The 17,284-nt window shown below is 42.9% G+C and overlaps 1 protein-coding gene across 1 annotated transcript in view; it reads left to right on the top strand.

Annotated features, from left to right (window-relative positions):
• Positions 1 to 17,284, top strand: part of LOC129845416 (GTPase IMAP family member 8-like) — a 38,419-nt gene that overhangs the window by 12,355 nt on the left and 8,780 nt on the right. Inside the window, exons 4-7 of the mRNA XM_055913337.1 lie at positions 1,186 to 1,655; positions 4,867 to 4,951; positions 5,153 to 5,246; positions 6,098 to 6,873. Of these exons, the coding sequence (XP_055769312.1) occupies positions 1,186 to 1,655; positions 4,867 to 4,951; positions 5,153 to 5,246; positions 6,098 to 6,873 (1,425 nt within the window). The remainder of the gene's footprint in view (positions 1 to 1,185; positions 1,656 to 4,866; positions 4,952 to 5,152; positions 5,247 to 6,097; positions 6,874 to 17,284) is intronic.

Here is a 17,284-nt window from a genome sequence, read left to right as displayed (position 1 = left end):
CTCCTTCTTAAAGGCAAGAGAGAGAAGCACTCAACTTCACCTGGACATCTGTGTGGCGGAGAAGAGAGCTGAAGGACCTTTCCTGGGATCAACTTCAGTCCTCAAATGTGAGATAGATAAACCAGCATGGCAGATGAACGTGGTGAGTACTTAATGACAGGTTCATATGGTTATATAGTACTTAATAAGATGTCCATAAGGTTATATAGTACTTATTAACAGGTTAATATGGTTATATAGTACTTAATAACAGGTTAATATGGTTATATAGTACTTAATAACAGGTTAATAAGGTTATATAGTACTTAATAAGAGGTTCATATGGTTATATAGTACTTAATAACAGGTTCATACGGTTATATAGTACTTAATAACAGGTTAATATGGTTATATAGTACTTAATAACAGGTTCATAAGGTTATATAGTACTTAATAACAGGTTAATATGGTTATATAGTACTTAATAAGATGTCCATAAGGTTATATAGTACTTAATAAGATGTCCATAAGGTTATATAGTACTTAATAAGAGGTTCATATGGTTATATAGTACTTAATAACAGCTTTACAACATAGGTATTATATGAAGTGATTTGCGAAAACTTTTTGAAAAGTTACAATAAATAAGAAAAACCTGTTATACAATTAGACATGTATTGTTTTATGTCATCTACAGTTCCTTTACTAAAGGAGGCAGAGACATCAGACTTCGGTGAGTATGGCTCCATTCCTTCATGGTCAGATAATTAATAAACCCCAATTCCATCTGTTGTCAAACAGTGAATGGTTAACCTTTTTTAAACTAGAGAATACAGTATGTGTACAGCATCACCAAGCCAACCAATGTACAGAAATCCAGATCACATTATTCTCTCATGAATAATACATATTTCAGAGTGTACTATTTAATACTTGAATCAATGTTGCAAAGCTATTAGGACAAAACATTTCATTTCAGGTTCTGTAAATGGATACTGCCCACGTGAAAGATCCACAACCATAGGTGTTTCATCACCCTATCCCGAGGAGAATGACAGCCATTCAGGTAAGATAACAGTATTGGACAAATACAACTAGTGATGCAATAGCTAGTCTTCACTGTTGCTGTTAGCTGAATATGGTTCCTGTGGTCCCTGTGAATGAAACTGCATTACAATTTCCACAGATTCAGAGCAACCACCTGACCTGAGGATTGTGTTGCTAGGGAAGACTGGAGCAGGGAAGAGTGCAACAGGAAACACCATACTGGGGAGAAAGGTGTTTAAAGTCGACTCTTCGCCTGCGTCAGTGACCGGACAGTGTGAGAGACAGAGTGGAGAGGTCAACGGGACGACGGTTCATGTGGTTGACACACCAGGCCTCTTCGACACAGCCAGGTCGGACGAAGAAGTGAAAGAGAATATAGAGGAGTGTGTTAACATGTCCGTCCCGGGACCCCACGCCTTCCTGCTGGTGATCAGGCTGGGGGTGAGGTTCACAGAGGAGGAGAGGAAAGCCGTGAGGTGGATCCAGGAGAACTTTGGAGAGGACGCCTCCATGTACACCATCTTGCTGTTCACCTGTAAAGACCAGCTGAAGGGGAAACAGGTGACAGATTCTCTGAAGATGTGTAAAGAGCTACGGAGACTCTCCATCACTTTTTTCTGTTACCTACAGTTTCTCTTTCCCTGTTTGGAAACATGCAGAACTAGTTCATCATCGTTCCATTGGATAATAATGGACATGTGGTAACATACAGAACTAGTTCATCATCGTTCCATTGGATAATAATGGTCATGTGGTAACATGCAGAACTAGTTCATCATCGTTCCATTGGATAATAATGGTCATGTGGTAACATGCAGAACTAGTTCATCATCGTTCCATTGGATAATAATGGACATGTGGTAACATGCAGAACTAGTTCATCATCGTTCCATTGGATAATAATGGTCATGTGGTAACATACAGAACTAGTTCATCATCGTTCCATTGGATAATAATGGACATGTGGTAACATGCAGAACTAGTTCATCATCGTTCCATTGGATAATAATGGTCATGTGGTAACATGCAGAACTAGGTCATCATCGTTCCATTGGATAATAATGGACATGTGGTAACATGCAGAACTAGTTCATCATCGTTCCATTGGATAATAATGGACATGTGGTAACATGCAGAACTAGGTCATCATCGTTCCATTGGATAATAATGGACATGTGGTAACATGCAGAACTAGTTCATCATCGTTCCATTGGATAATAATGGTCATGTGGTAACATGCAGAACTAGGTCATCATCGTTCCATTGGATAATAATGGACATGTGGTAACATGCAGAACTAGGTCATCATCGTTCCATTGGATAATAATGGACATGTGGTAACATGCAGAACTAGGTCATCATCGTTCCATTGGATAATAATGGACATGTGGAAACATGCAGAACTAGTTCATCATCGTTCCATTGGATAATAATGGTCATGTGGTAAAAGATCAGATAAGTATCTAAAGAGACATCGGCACATGTAGGAGGCGTCACAAATGGCACCATGTTCCCTTAATAGTGCACTACTTTAACCAGGACCCTAGTACACTACTTTAACCAGGACCCTAGTACACTACTTTAACCAGGACCCTAGTACACTACTTTAACCAGGACCCTAGGACACTACTTTCTACCAGGACCCTAGTACACTACTTTCTACCAGGACCCTAGTGCACTACTTTCTACCAGGACCCTAGTGCACTACTTTAACCAGGACCCTAGTGCACTACTTTAGTGCCTCCTTTTTCTCAGACTTTTCTTCACGCAAGTGTTGGGGATTTGGGCCTGTTCTCGAGAAGGCAGTATATCCTTTACGTCGGACTCGTTAAATAACAAACCTTGTTAAATAAAAAACAGCAGCCATCCCCTCCAGCACCAGAAGTAAACTAACTCACTGGATCAGACCGTCTGCTAAATGACATAAAATGTAGAAACATAAAAAACATATTTGAGGTTCTAGACAGCACTTTTTTCTCTATAAACTGAGCAGGACAGTTATGACTAAAACAAATACATTAGAAGACCTAGGCAACTATGAGCCTTAGTGCCAGTCTGTTTGTGGTATCATTAAATCTCCTTGTTACTCATCGTCATGGCTTGATAGTGATCAATGGAGTTGGAAAGAGAGCAAACTGATCTGGGACCAGGCTAGACAACTACATAGTTACATTTGAAAATGTTTTATTTGCTATTTTAATTTTAACCTTTTTCGCAGTAGAATAGGTCTTTGTCCAACAGATTTCATTTTACCCAGAGTTGTGGCTAATCCAAGGTTGAGTTGTCAGAGTAGGTTGATAATAGTGACACCCAATCAGAATTCAGCCTCTGCCTGTCCTGAGGTGAATTCTTCCTCTCATTGGCTAGAAATGACTAGTTACAGGTGAAACGAAACTTAACTGGGACTATAAGGTGCAGCACATAGCTTCAGCTCTCACAGTCACAACAGGGGACAACAAATAACAGATACGTGCAACTACACTAAAAGTGAGTATTCAACTTAACAACCTTACTGATTAAATGTACAACAATGTATTGTAATAACTGTAGCACAATATTGAGTAAACATTTTATTTATACCAGGTTTGTTGACATTGATGCATACATAATCAAACGATGACATCACTAGACATGTCAAGACAATAATTAATTATTAATTATTAATTAATATTGTATAACAATGGAAGGAGAATTATGTTTTTCACTTTTACCTGAAACATTTATCTTGTTTTATTGAATAGAAACCAGAGGGTCTTGGACAAGGTAGTGCAGCACAGGTCCAGGTCTATGATATTTACCTAAGAGAGTTCAAGGGTTAAGTAGCCTGCAGGGATCATCAGCTAGATTCAGCCACGGTCCGATAGTTTTTTTCCAGAGGGGATGGTCGGGGGGCCGTAACATAATTACAAATCATTTGTAGACTGCAAATTGACTGCAAGAAGCCCAAACAGATATGTTGACTAAAACATAATCATTTCATAACTTGCTTACATTTGTGTACGATCACATCTCTATGTTTTTCGTGAGAATACATGGGAACAGATTTCTTAAATAAAATGTATTGGAGCCGATTTCCTCGTGTTGTTTCAGTCTTAATGTTTTGCTCATAAAAATTGGTGGGCCAAATTAAACCACCTGCGGGCCTAATTCAACCTGTGGACCGCGAGTTGGGTAACCCTGCTATATATCTTATTGAAGTGAGCAAACCTTGAGTCAACCCAACTTATAGCAGGTTGTTGTTGTGAGGGACTGACCTGCAGATTTCTTGGTACTGAGCATCTCCATTCATCTGGGGTCTGTTTGGAGACTTTGAATGCATTCCTGACTGACTACATTGATGATGCATGACAGATATTACAACACCTGGATCAGTATTTTACATACCAGCCAGAGGAGGCTGGTGGGAGGAGCCGTAGGAGGGATGGCTTATTGTAATGGCTGGAATGGAATACATTTAATGGTACCTACACATCAAACACATGGAAACAACGTGTTTGACACCGTTACAGCCATTACAATGAGACTCTCCTCCTATATATTATCCCACCAGCCTCCACTGATATCAGATATCCACATCATATGCTGTAGCAATCTGGGGCCCGACAGCACAGTTGATGATGTGGCATGCAACCATTGGTTGATGCAATGACACTCCTGTGCAGGGAAACACGATCATACTTTAGCCCCAGCTAACACACCTGGCTCCAGTAATCAACTAATGATGGTCTTCAGGTTAGAATGTAATTAGTTGAATCAGGTGTTTTAGCTGTAGGGCTGGGGGAAAAGTGTGACACCAATCAGGCCCCAGAGAATTGGAGTTGCCCATCCCTGGTGTTCAAGAACTGGTCCATCTGGTCCCAACACACTGCAGAATGTCAACTGTAGAATGATACGCATGTTTAGAATGTCATTTGACACCCCCTATGTGAGTCCATTATGTTCACCTGATGCTGGTTACGTTGTTAGGGAATGTACTTTGTTTTACAACAGTTACACCACATAGCATCAATCTTCTTATAGTTCACATTGTTTTAAAGTGAAACAGCTGAGAAGAAATTCCAATTAATTTTATGTGGACTTAGTTTTTGTAATGAGGTCATTGTCTGTTTCTGATTGTTAGGGTTAGGGTATAGAAGCGATGGAACGAGGAAGAGGAGGGACTCTGAAGATTCTGTTCCTGTTGACACTCTGTCTGCTAACCTTCACTTGTCACTGTGAAGGTACAGAACACACACCCACGTACACACATGCGTGCACGTACACACACCAGGGCCATGCACAGACCTTTCAGGGGCAGGTGCTCTAAATAAAAATAAAACCAAAAGCCTCTGTAGTTTACATTTTAATCATAGGCCTATTTCTTTCTGCAACAACACACTCAGTTCAGTGCCTCCTAAAGACATGCTTGACATGGGGAAAAGAGGGCGGGCTATCAGCTGATCATTGATGTTGATGATTGATGTTCATCTGCTGGTTAGCTTTATCTTTTTTACTGTTTGTGATTTACCTCTGTCTTTTCTTCCTCTCTCTCTGCTCCTATCAGCCAATGAGACGGGTCTTTTCTTCCTCTCTCTCTGCTCCTATCAGCCAATCAGACGGGTCTTTTCTTCCTCTCTCTCTCTGCTCCTATCAGCCAATCAGACTGAATAAGGATAATGATGTAGGCTAAATCAAGTGTTAAATATATGTTATGCTGCTGTAGCAGTACTGTTGATATTTGAACTAGGTAGCTAGCTACACACACTCCATCGGTGACCACATCTCTCAAGCCATTCATGTTTGGATACTGGCCGTGTGCCAACTCCTTACAGGGCAGACTGGGAAACAAGAGTAACCAACAAACAGGGTGGGGGGTGGTGAACTTGACGACAACTTGCGAGCAGTGGGTTCTGAACAAGTATAATAATATTATGGTGTAAATTATACCACCACCCAAAAGGGTGATTTAGAGACTGGAGGGACAAAGGGGCATGTGCTCTGCACGGTTAGAATCTGACACACACACACATTTCATTAGGTTTTCATCAAGACAATCACTATCAACTCAAGCACTTCTTGTCTGTTTTCACAGATTCAGGGCAGCCCTCTGATCTGAGGATAGTTTTAGTAGGGAAGACTGGAGCAGGGAAGAGTGCAACAGGAAACACCATCCTGGGGAGAAAGGTGTTTAGAGATGTCTTCTCCCCTAAGTCTGTGACTGTTCATTGTAAGAAACAGAGTGGAATGGTGGATGGGAGGAAGATTGATGTCATCGACACCCCGGGGCTCTATGACACAACAATGTCTGAAGAAGAGATGAAAAGTGAAATAGAAAATGCCATCTACATGTCAGTTCCAGGACCCCACGCCTTCCTGCTGGTGATCAGACTGGGGAGGTTCACAGAGGAGGAGAGGAACGCTATGAAGTGGATCCAGGAGAACTTTGGAGAAGAAGCCTCAAAGTACACCATCATTCTGTTCACTCATGGAGACCAGCTGGAGGACATATCATTGTTGGACTTTCTAATGGATAGTGAGGAGCTTATGAAACTCGTCAAGGTCTTTAAGGGCAGAAACCATGTCTTCAATAATAAAAAGAAGAATGACAACACTCAGGTCACAGAGCTGCTAAAGAAGATAGATGAGATGGTGATGAAGAATGGAGGAAAACACTACACCAACGAGATGTACCAGGAGGTTCAGAGGAAGATCGAAAAGGAGGAGGAGAGGAAGAAACAGGAGAAGAAGGAGAGAGAACAGGAGGAGAGGGAGAAACAGGAAGAGAAGGGGAGAGAGGAGGAGAGGAAGAAACGGGAGGAGATGAGGATGAATAAATCAAAGGACCTACCGGGAAAAGTTGTGGGATTGGTAGCAACTGTTGTCACAGCGGTATTAGCAGGACCAGCAGCAATTCCAGTTGGAATTGCTGTACTTGCAAAAGAGGTGGTTGAAGATGTAGTTGAACATTTTCAAGATTCTCAGTAAAGTAAAGATGAGGAAGAGGTGGCAGTGTGAAGAACCACTCTCTTCCTCATCTTAATGTCAAGTAGTAGCAGAAGATTAATACTGTACAATGACAACCATCAGGGATTGTTCATCACTTTCTAATATGATCAGTTATATAACATGTTTATCATTCAGAGGCTCAGGGATAATATGTGTTCTCCCTCTATCCTCCCTCCCTGGTCTGTGTTCTCCCTCCCTGGTCTGTGTTCTCCCTCCCTGGTCTGTGTTCTCCCTCCCTGGTCTGTGTTCTCCCTCCCTGGTCTGTGTTCTCCCTCCCTGGTCTGTGTTCTCCCTCCCTGGTCTGTGTTCTCCCTCCCTGATCTGTGTTCTCCCTCCCTGATCTGTGTTCTCCCTCCCTGATCTGTGTTCTCCCTCCCTGGTCTGTGTTCTCCCTCCCTGGTCTATGTTCTCCCTCCCTGGTCTGTGTGCTCCCTCCCTGGTCTGTGTTCTCCCTCCCTGGTCTGTGTTCTCCCTCCCTGGTCTGTGTGCTCCCTCCCTGGTCTGTGTTCTCCCTCCCTGCATTTATTAAAATGCATTTTTTGGCCGAAATGCCTTCTGGAACATGTGAACTTTCATGTGCCTTAATAACAAACTTGTATGCCATCTGTAAATACGAATACAATTGTTAAATTACGAGCCTAGTGGGTTTAGCCAAAGAAAAAGTTGGCAACCTTCCCGCTAGCCATGGTTGGCTGAGATAATGAGTGGGCTGGACATACCGAGAGATAAGTTTGGATTGGTCTGCCATTTAGCATGCTTCTGTCTATTTGAGCTGGTCAGTATGTGTCACGTTCTGACCTTAGTTCCTTTTTTATGTCTTTATTTTAGTTTGGTCAGGGCGTGAGTTGGGGTGGGCATTCTATGTTGTTTTTCTATGTTTTGTTCTGTATGTTATATTTCTATGTGTTTGGCCTAGTATGGTTCTCAATCAGAGGCAGGTGTCAGTCGTTGTCTCTGATTGGAAGCCATATTTAGGTAGCCTGTTTTCTATTGTGTTTTGTGGGTGAATGTTTCCTGTTTTTCGTTTCAGTGTTTTCACCATTCAGGACTGTTTCGGTTTTTCATTTTGATTCTCTTATTCTTTTGTATTTTGTATTCATTCTTTTAAAAATATATTATGGATACGTACCACGCTGAATTTTGGTCCTCCTCTCCTTCCACCAAAGAAAGCCAACGTTAGACAGGTAATCCTGTCTAACGTGTTTAAAAAACAAATGTATTGTGTATTAAAACTTCTTGACTCACGGATCCCTTTAGAGGGATCATTTTCGTAAACAACCACTGAATTGCAGAGCTCCATATTTCAAAAAAATTGCTACAAATATTTATATTCATGAAATCACAAGTGCAATATAGCAAAACACAGCTTAGCTTGTTGTTAATCCACCTGTCGTGTCAGATTTTGAAAATAAGCGTTTACAGTGAAAGCAATCCAAGCGTTTGTGTGAGTTTATCAATCACTAGACAAAACATTAAGAACACCTAGCAGCAATGTCAATAATCGGTAATATTTCAACCGGACTGTAAACTATTCAATACTGGAGAGAAAGAAAATGTCGAGCAACCAGTGTCGAGAACATGAACTAATGTAAGGACATCCATCTATCCACTGACGCGTTTTGATAAATCTCGCAAATTTTTCAGAATAAAAGCTTGAAACTATGTCTAAAGACTGTTCACACCCATTGGAAAAGGAATCTGGTTGATATCCCTTTAAGTGGACGAAAGGCAGGCAATGGAACAGTGATTTTTCAAAATAAAAGTCACTTCCGGGTTGGACTGCCTCAGGTTTTCGCCTGCAAAATCAGTTCTGTTATACTCACAGACAATATTTTGACAGTTTTGGAAACTTTAGAGTGTTTTCTATCCTACTCTGTCAATTATATGCATATTCTAGTATCTGGACCTGAGAAATAGGCAGCTTACATTGGGAACGTTATTTTTCCAAACATAAAAATTCTGCACCCTAGCTTCAAGAGGTTTTAAAACTGCATTAGTGTTGCTCTCCACTTTCTGGAGGACTTAGTTTTGAAATCAGTGGAATTAAAGTATGATAGCTAAGGAGATGGGGAAAACACCTGTCACCGGATTACATTTTCAAACTAAGGGCAACCATGGCATCCGACAGGAGACGCGTCCAACCATGAATGATGTATACTTGTAAAATTGTCTAGCTAGCTACATTTTCAGATAATACACGTTTCTAATTTTGACAGAAAGAGGCATTTACTTGGCTAGCTATAGCCTAATATTAGCTAGCTAACATTGAACCTGGTTGGTTAGCTACCTGCAGATTCATGCAGGGTAGTAACGTCATGATTTGCGATTATGGTTCATTGTTTACCTATCTACATGTCTTAACAAAAGACTCCACTATGGAAGTAAACATTTCGGGTGCATTCGTAAATTCAGTCTGGCAATCTACTCCGATTTCAGAGCACTCTAGTCTCAGTGTGCCAGAGAGAGCAAAATAACTTATGCATTTACGAACGCTCAACACCCATTGAATATGGCCGTTGTCGGCAAATATGCGAAATTAAATTGTTGCCAGCAGCACAGTTACAGTCACCAACGCTCTCGATAATATAAAAACAGCCTAACCAGCTCTGCTGGGGTGGGTAAAATGGTCAGAGTGGGGTGTTCTCTCATTATGTGTCTGGAAGTAGCTAGCCAATGTTAGCCAGCTAGCTTGGGTGCTTGACTGCAGTTGTGAGGTCAGAATGTTCGGATCAACCCTACTCATCGCCTAGATCGTCCAGTGTGCACTCTGAACTAGAAAGGCTCTGATTTTAAGAATGTACAGTCTAACAGCACAGTTGCAGTCACCACAGCTCAGAGATTTAACAATGCTCCTGTGAAAGGTTCTAACAATGAACATAGCTTTTTAGGAAACCGGGCCCTGGTCTCTTTGACACAAGGCAATGAAGAGTGAGATGGATGTATAGACAAGCCAGGACACGTTGCTGCTGGTGATCAGACTGACAAAGTTCACAGACGAAGAGAGGAACACTGTGAAGTGGATCCAGGAGAACTTTGGAGAAGAAGCCTCAAAATATACTATTCTAGAATTTCTCTTAATTTTAAAACCAATGGCTTGCATTGTAATTTTTACTTTTCATGTTTGGTTTACAGATTCAGGGCAGCCTTCAAAATATACTATTCTATTATTCACTGGTGAAGATCAGTTAAATGGTAATCAGTCAAAGATTGTGGGAGAAAATTATGAGCTTCAGGATCTTATAAACATCTGTGGCTTTAGAAATCACTCTCTCAACAACCACACAAAAGATCGCTCTCAGGACACAGAGCTGCTGAGATGATAGAGGAGATGGTGAAGGGGAATGGAGGACAGTATTACACCAGTGAGATAATAGAGGAGATGGTGGAGGGGAATGGAGGACAGTACTACACCAGTGAGATGATAGAGGAGATGGTGGAGGAGAATGGAGGACAGTACTACACCAGTGAGATGATAGAGGACATGGTGGAGGGGAATGGAGGACAGTACTACACCAGTGATATGATAGAGGAGATGGTGGAGGAGAATGGAGGACAGTACTACACCAGTGAGATGATAGAGGAGATGGTGGAGGGGAATGGAGGACAGTACTACACCAGTGAAATGATAGAGGAGATGGTGGAGGAGAATGGAGGACAGTACTACACCAGTGAGATGATAGAGGAGATGGTGGAGGAGAATGGAGGACAGTACTACACCAGTGAGATGATAGAGGAGATGGTGGAGGGGAATGGAGGACAGTACTACACCAGTGAGATGATAGAGGAGATGGTGGAGGAGAATGGAGGACAGTACTACACCAGTGAGATGATAGAGGAGATGGTGGAGGGGAATGGAGGACAGTACTACACCAGTGAGATGATAGAGGAGATGGTGGAGGGGAAGTTAGGACAGTACTACACCAGTGGGATGATAGAGGAGATGGTGGAGGGGAATGGAGGACAGTACTACACCAGTGAGATGATAGAGGAGATGGTGGAGGAGAATGGAGGACAGTACTACACCAGTGGGATGTATCAGGAAGCTCTGAGAGCCCAAGAACAGACAGACAGTTGGAGAAAGATTGAAACGTTAGGGAAAGCCGTAGCAAAGGCAGGAACTTGTTTTTTAATCGCTGGAACAGCAGAGCTTGTGTCACCAATTGAGTTGCTGACAACATCAGTAGCAATTATAATTAGGTTTGGCAGCAGGATGCATTTCACTGATTGTAACCACAGCCATGATTTCTTGATTTCTTATAGGGAGGGGAAAGCAACTAAAGATTCAAATTCGGGTGAAGAATCCATTTTTTCTGAAAATATCTCCAAACAAACAGTAGTGTAAACTTCTCTGTCACTTGTTTAGGTCAGACTGTTTTTTGTTTTTACAAAAAATTATTTTTGAAGGAAAAACATTTATGAAAATATATTCAAGATATTGTGAGGAGTTTATAATAAATACTATATAACAACTGAACTCATCATTGTTCTTTCGCTCTTTTTCTGATTTGGTCTGATGGGTCCCTCTAGTGGTGACCTTGAACACAACACTATCTGGTCTGATGGGTCCCTCTAGTGGAGACCTTGAACACAACACTCTGGTCTGATGGGTCCCTCTAGTGGTGACCTTGAACACAACACTCTCTGGTCTGATGGGTCCCTCTAGTGGTGACCTTGAACCTAACACTCTCTGGTCTGATGGGTCCCTCTAGTGGTTACCTTGAACACAACACTCTGGTCTGATGGGTCCCTCTAGTGGTGACCTTGAACACAACACTATGGTCTGATGGGTCCCTCTAGTGGTGACCTTGAACACAACACTCTGGTCTGATGGGTCCCTCTAGTGGTGGCCTTGAACACAACACTCTGGTCTGATGGGTCCCTCTAGTGGTGACCTTGAACACAACACTCTGGTCTGATGGGTCCCTCTAGTTGGGACCTTGAACACAACACTCTGGTCTGATGGTCCCTCTAGTGGTGACCTTGAACACAACACTCTCTGGTCTGATGGGTCCCTCTAGTGGTGACCTTGAACACAACACTCTGGTCTGATGGTCCCTCTAGTGGTGACCTTGAACACAACACTCTGATCAGATGGGTCCCTCTAGTGGTGACCTTGAACACAACACTCTGGTCTGATGGGTCCCTCTAGTGGTGACCTTGAACACAACTCTCTGGTCTGATGGGTCCCTCTAGTGGTGACCTTGAACACAACACTCTGGTCTGATGGGTCCCTCTAGTGGTGACCTTGAACACAACCCTCTGGTCTGATGGGTCCCTCTAGTGGTGACCTTGAACACAACCCTCTGGTCTGATTGTCCCTCTAGGGGTGACCTTGAACACAACACTCTCTGGTCTGATGGGTCCCTTGAGTGATGACCTTGAACACAACACTCTCTGGTCTGATGGGTCCCTCTAGTGGTGACCTTGAACACAACTCTCTGGTCTGATGGGTCCCTCTAGTGGTGACCTTGAACACAACACTCTCTGGTCTGATGGGTCCCTCTAGTGGTTACCTTGAACACAACACTCTGGTCTGATGGGTCCCTCTAGTGGTGACCTTGAACACAACACCCTCTGGTCTGATGGGTCCCTCTAGTGGTGACCTTGAACACAACACCCTCTGGTCTGATGGGTCCCTCTAGTGGTGACCTTGAACACAACACCCTCTGGTCTGATGGGTCCCTCTAGTGGTGACCTTGAACACAACACCCTCTGGTCTGATGGGTCCCTCTAGTGGTGACCTTGAACACAACACCCTCTGGCCTGATGGGTCCCTCTAGTGGTTACCTTGAACACAACACTCTGGTCTACTGTAGGGACAGAGTCCTGGTTGTTATCCACTGGTGGAGGTCTACTGTAGGGACAGAGTCCTGTTTGATATCCACTGGTGTAGGTCTACTGTAGGGACAGAGTCCTGGTTGATATCCACTGGTGTAGGTCTACTGTAGGGACAGAGTCCTGGTTGATATCCACTGGTGTAGGTCTACTGTAGGGACAGAGTCCTGGTTGAGAACCACTGGTGTAGGTCTACTGTAGGGACAGAGTCCTGGTTGATATCCACTGGTGTAGGTCTACTGTAGGAACAGAGTCCTGGTTGATATCCACTGGTGTAGGTCTACTGTAGGGACAGAGTCCTGGTTGATATCCACTGGTGTAGGTCTACTGTAGGGACAGAGTCCTGGTTGATATCCACTGGTGTAGGTCTACTGTAGAGACAGAGTCCTGGTTGAGAACCACTGGTGGAGGTCTACTGTAGGGACAGAGTCCTGGTTGATATCCACTGGTGTAGGTCTACTGTAGAGACAGAGTCCTGGTTGATATCCACTGGTGTAGGTCTACTGTAGGGACAGAGTCCTGGTTGATATCCACTGGTGGAGGTCTACTGTAGGGACAGAGTCCTAGTTGATATCCACTGGTGTAGGTCTACTGTAGGGACAGAGTCCTGGTTGATATCCACTGGTGTAGGTCTACTGCAGGGACAGAGTCCTGGTTGAGAACCACTGGTGGAGGTCTACTGTAGGGACAGAGTCCTGGTTGATATCCACTGGTGGAGGTCTACTGTAGGGACAGAGTCCTGGTTGAGAACCACTGGTATAGGTCTACTGTAGGGACAGAGTCCTGGTTGATATCCACTGGTGTAGGTCTACTGTAGGGACAGAGGTTGAGCCTCAGGTAGAGACTGAGTTAACCTAACACAGCTGGAGTAAGATAGATGCCTGATTTGGGTCCCAAAAAGTTTCTTTCAGACCCTGCTGAGGGTGCCACTGAGCAGTAGTTGTAAAAGAGTACCAACAGATCTGGGACCAGGCTAGGCAACTTTATACTTACATTTCCTAAAGCATTTTTATTTCATTCAACCTTTCCCCCTGAAGATGGTGTCTGTGTTTCACATGTCATTTTACTCAGAGCTGTGGGCTTTGAGTCTCTGGGCAGACAGCCAATGTTGAGTTGTCAGGAGGAGCTTGATAATAGCAACACCCAATCAGATTTCAGACTCTGCCTGTCCTGATTTGAATTATTTTTGCCTAGCAACACTCATTGGCTTTAAATGACTAGTTACAAGGGGAAATGAAACTTAACTCGAAATGTTCAGGTATCTACCAAAATAAAGGAAACACTTGTGTAAATGAGGGATCTGGCAGCTCTGTTATGGTGTGGGGTGCTTTTTCCTGGCATCGTTTATGTCCACTCAACCACTTAGAGACAAAGGTAAACACCAGTAAATACACAGCCATTCTGAGTGATCACCTTCAACCTGTGGTGAATAATGTCTATCCTGACGGGAGTGGTCTCTTCCAGGATGATAATGCCCCCATCCACAGGGTATGAGTGGTCTCTTCCAGGATGATAATGCCCCCATCCACAGGGCATGAGTGGTCTCTTCCAGGATGATAATGCCCCCATCCACAGGGCATGAGTGGTCTCTTCCAGGATGATAATGCCCCCATCCACAGGGCATGAGTGGTCTCTTCCTGGCTGATAATGCCCCCATCCACAGGGCATGAGAGGTCTCTTCCAGGATGATAATGCCCCCATCCACAGGGCATGAGTGGTTACTGAATGACTTGATGATCATTAAACTATGTAAACCATATGCCATGGCCGTCCCGCGATCTAAACCCAGTTGAACACTAGTGGGAGATTCTGGAGCGGCGCCTGAGACGGCTCTTTCCATCACCTTCAACAAAACACCAACATGATAAGAGGGATGGGACAGTTGTCAAATCTATGCCAAGGAGCATTGAAGCAGATCTGGAGTCTCGTGGTGCCCAACGCCCTATTAAGACTCATTATGTTGGTGTTCCCTTTATTTTGTCAGTTACCTGTGAAGTCCAGCTGATAGCTTCACCTCTCAGCAGGCGACAACAATTAACAGATTCATGCAACTATACTAACAGTGACTATTCAGCTTAACTACCTTACTAACTAAATGATGTACAACAATTACATTAGAAAAACTAGGCAACTAATACCCTGAGTGCCAGTCTGTTTGTGCTATCATTACAACTCCTTCTCACTCATTGTCATGGCTTGATAGTGATCAATGGAGTTGGAAAGACCACAAATAGATCTGGGACCAGGCAAAACAACTACAGTATGTAGTGATCAATGGAGTTGGAAAGACCACAAATAGATCTGGGACCAGGCTAGACAACTACATAGTTACATTTTAAAATGCTGTAAAAAAAAAACTTTTCCCCTAAAGGTGTCAGGCACATTTCATTTCATCAGAGATGTGGTCTACCTTCTGATTCTGGGCAGACAGACAGGGTTAAGTTGTCAGGGGGTTGATTACAGCGACACCCAATCAGAATCAGAATTCACCCTCTGCCTGTCCTGCGAGCCCTGAGTCAAAATGCTGAGTAGAAAATTCTAATTAAGTGACAAACGAGTGTTATTGGCACGGTGTTAGGTGTTAGGGGTGTTAGGTGTGTTAGGTGTTAGGTGTTAGGTGTTAGGGGTGTTAGGTGTTAGGGGTGTTAGGGGTGTTAGGGGTGTTAGGTGTTAGGGGTGTTAGGTGTTAGGGGTGTTAGGTGTTAGGTGTTAGGTGTTAGGTGTTAGGTGTTAGGTGTTAGGGGTGTTAGGTGTTAGGGGTGTTAGGTGTTCGGGGTGTTAGGTGTTAGGGGTGTTAGGGGTGTTAGGTGTTAGGTGTTAGGTGTTAGGTGTTAGGTGTTAGGTGTTAGGGGTGTTAGGTGTTAGGTGTTAGGGGTGTTAGGTGTTAGGTGTTAGGTGTTAGGGGTGTTAGGTGTTAGGGGTGTTAGGTGTTAGGTGTTAGGTGTTAGGTGTTAGGTGTTAGGTGTTAGGGGTGTTAGGTGTTAGGTGTTAGGGGTGTTAGGTGTTAGGTGTTAGGTGTTAGGTGTTAGGTGTTAGGTGTTAGGGGTGTTAGGTGTTAGGGGTGTTAGGTGTTCGGGGTGTTAGGTGTTAGGGGTGTTAGGGGTGTTAGGTGTTAGGGGTGTTAGGTGTTAGGGGTGTTAGGTGTTAGGTGTTAGGTGTTAGGGGTGTTAGGTGTTAGGGGTGATAGGTGTTGCAAACGGTGCCACTGGTGTTGCAAACCGTGCCTATATTTCCAAGCACCGGCTTCGAGGGAATTATCACTTTTCTAAAACGTCTTACCAACATATTCACATTTTGATTCATATATTCATACTTTTTCATCCTTTCACAAGACATACAGTAAGTAAGGTTAAGGACAGGCCCATTTACAGCAGCACCATACAACTTTCACAAGATATACAGTAAGTAAGGTAAAGGACAGGCCCATTTACAGCAGACTGCATCATAAAACTGTTGCAACTGATCAAGCCCCATTACTACTTATAACAAGCTCTGTTTAGTTTAATTCTAAATCTACAGCTTGGTCTATACATATACAGTGTGAGTATTTTTACATTATGTCAATATATACATTTAGGATACAATATTAGTAATATCAACATTTACAGATAGACTTTCAGTGTTTCAGAGAATACCAAAACCTTGTTACAGAGAATGTATCAACATTATATAGTAGATTTCTAAATAAAGTCCACATTTTATTGTCAATTACTGGAAGGATGCATACTTTTCTGTGGAATCTGAAAAGTTTACTTTGGCAATTCCCCATGTCTAACGCCGACTTCACATCATGTTGGGAACTCAGACATTTCCCACTTGCTAACCTAGGTGGAAGAGTTGGAGTTTCCCACTTGGGAGGTATCAGAATCAACCAATACAAAGCTCTATTCAAATAACTTAATTTTAAGGTTCATTTTATAAGGTTCATTTTAACTCAGCGGTCCCGAACTACCAACATGATGAGAATACATCATGAGGTCATGTGTTTTGGTTGATTATGTCACATGACCTGGATATTAACCTTTACTTAACTATTTTTCATCAAACTGTCCCCTTTTTCTTTTATGTCAGATGGTTCAGGACCATCTTCAGACAATTCCTTAAAGTTTTGGTCTAATTCTTATTTCCGGAAAAGGCTTTAAATAAAAGTTAAAATCCAGGTCATGTGACATGATCAACCAAAACACAGGGCACTACCATGTCACCTGGGGGCAGTGTTGTAGTCGAGACAGTCGGGCGTATCCTTCCACAGGAATATAACAGACACTCTGATGAGCAAATTACATTTTAGGCAGGATTTCCCACCATCCTATGGCGATAGATATGTAACCGGACACAGTAACGTGAGACGTACCCAGCTAATCTCATGCTATTTTCAACATTTTGATATGAAGCTGATATACAGTACCAGTCAAAAGTTTGGACACACCTACTCATT

This window comes from Salvelinus fontinalis, unplaced genomic scaffold (assembly GCF_029448725.1).
Source record: "Salvelinus fontinalis isolate EN_2023a unplaced genomic scaffold, ASM2944872v1 scaffold_0300, whole genome shotgun sequence".
NCBI lineage: Eukaryota > Metazoa > Chordata > Actinopteri > Salmoniformes > Salmonidae > Salvelinus > Salvelinus fontinalis.
The sequence above is the reverse complement of the archived record's forward strand: the minus strand, read 5'-3'. Positions and strand labels throughout refer to the sequence as shown.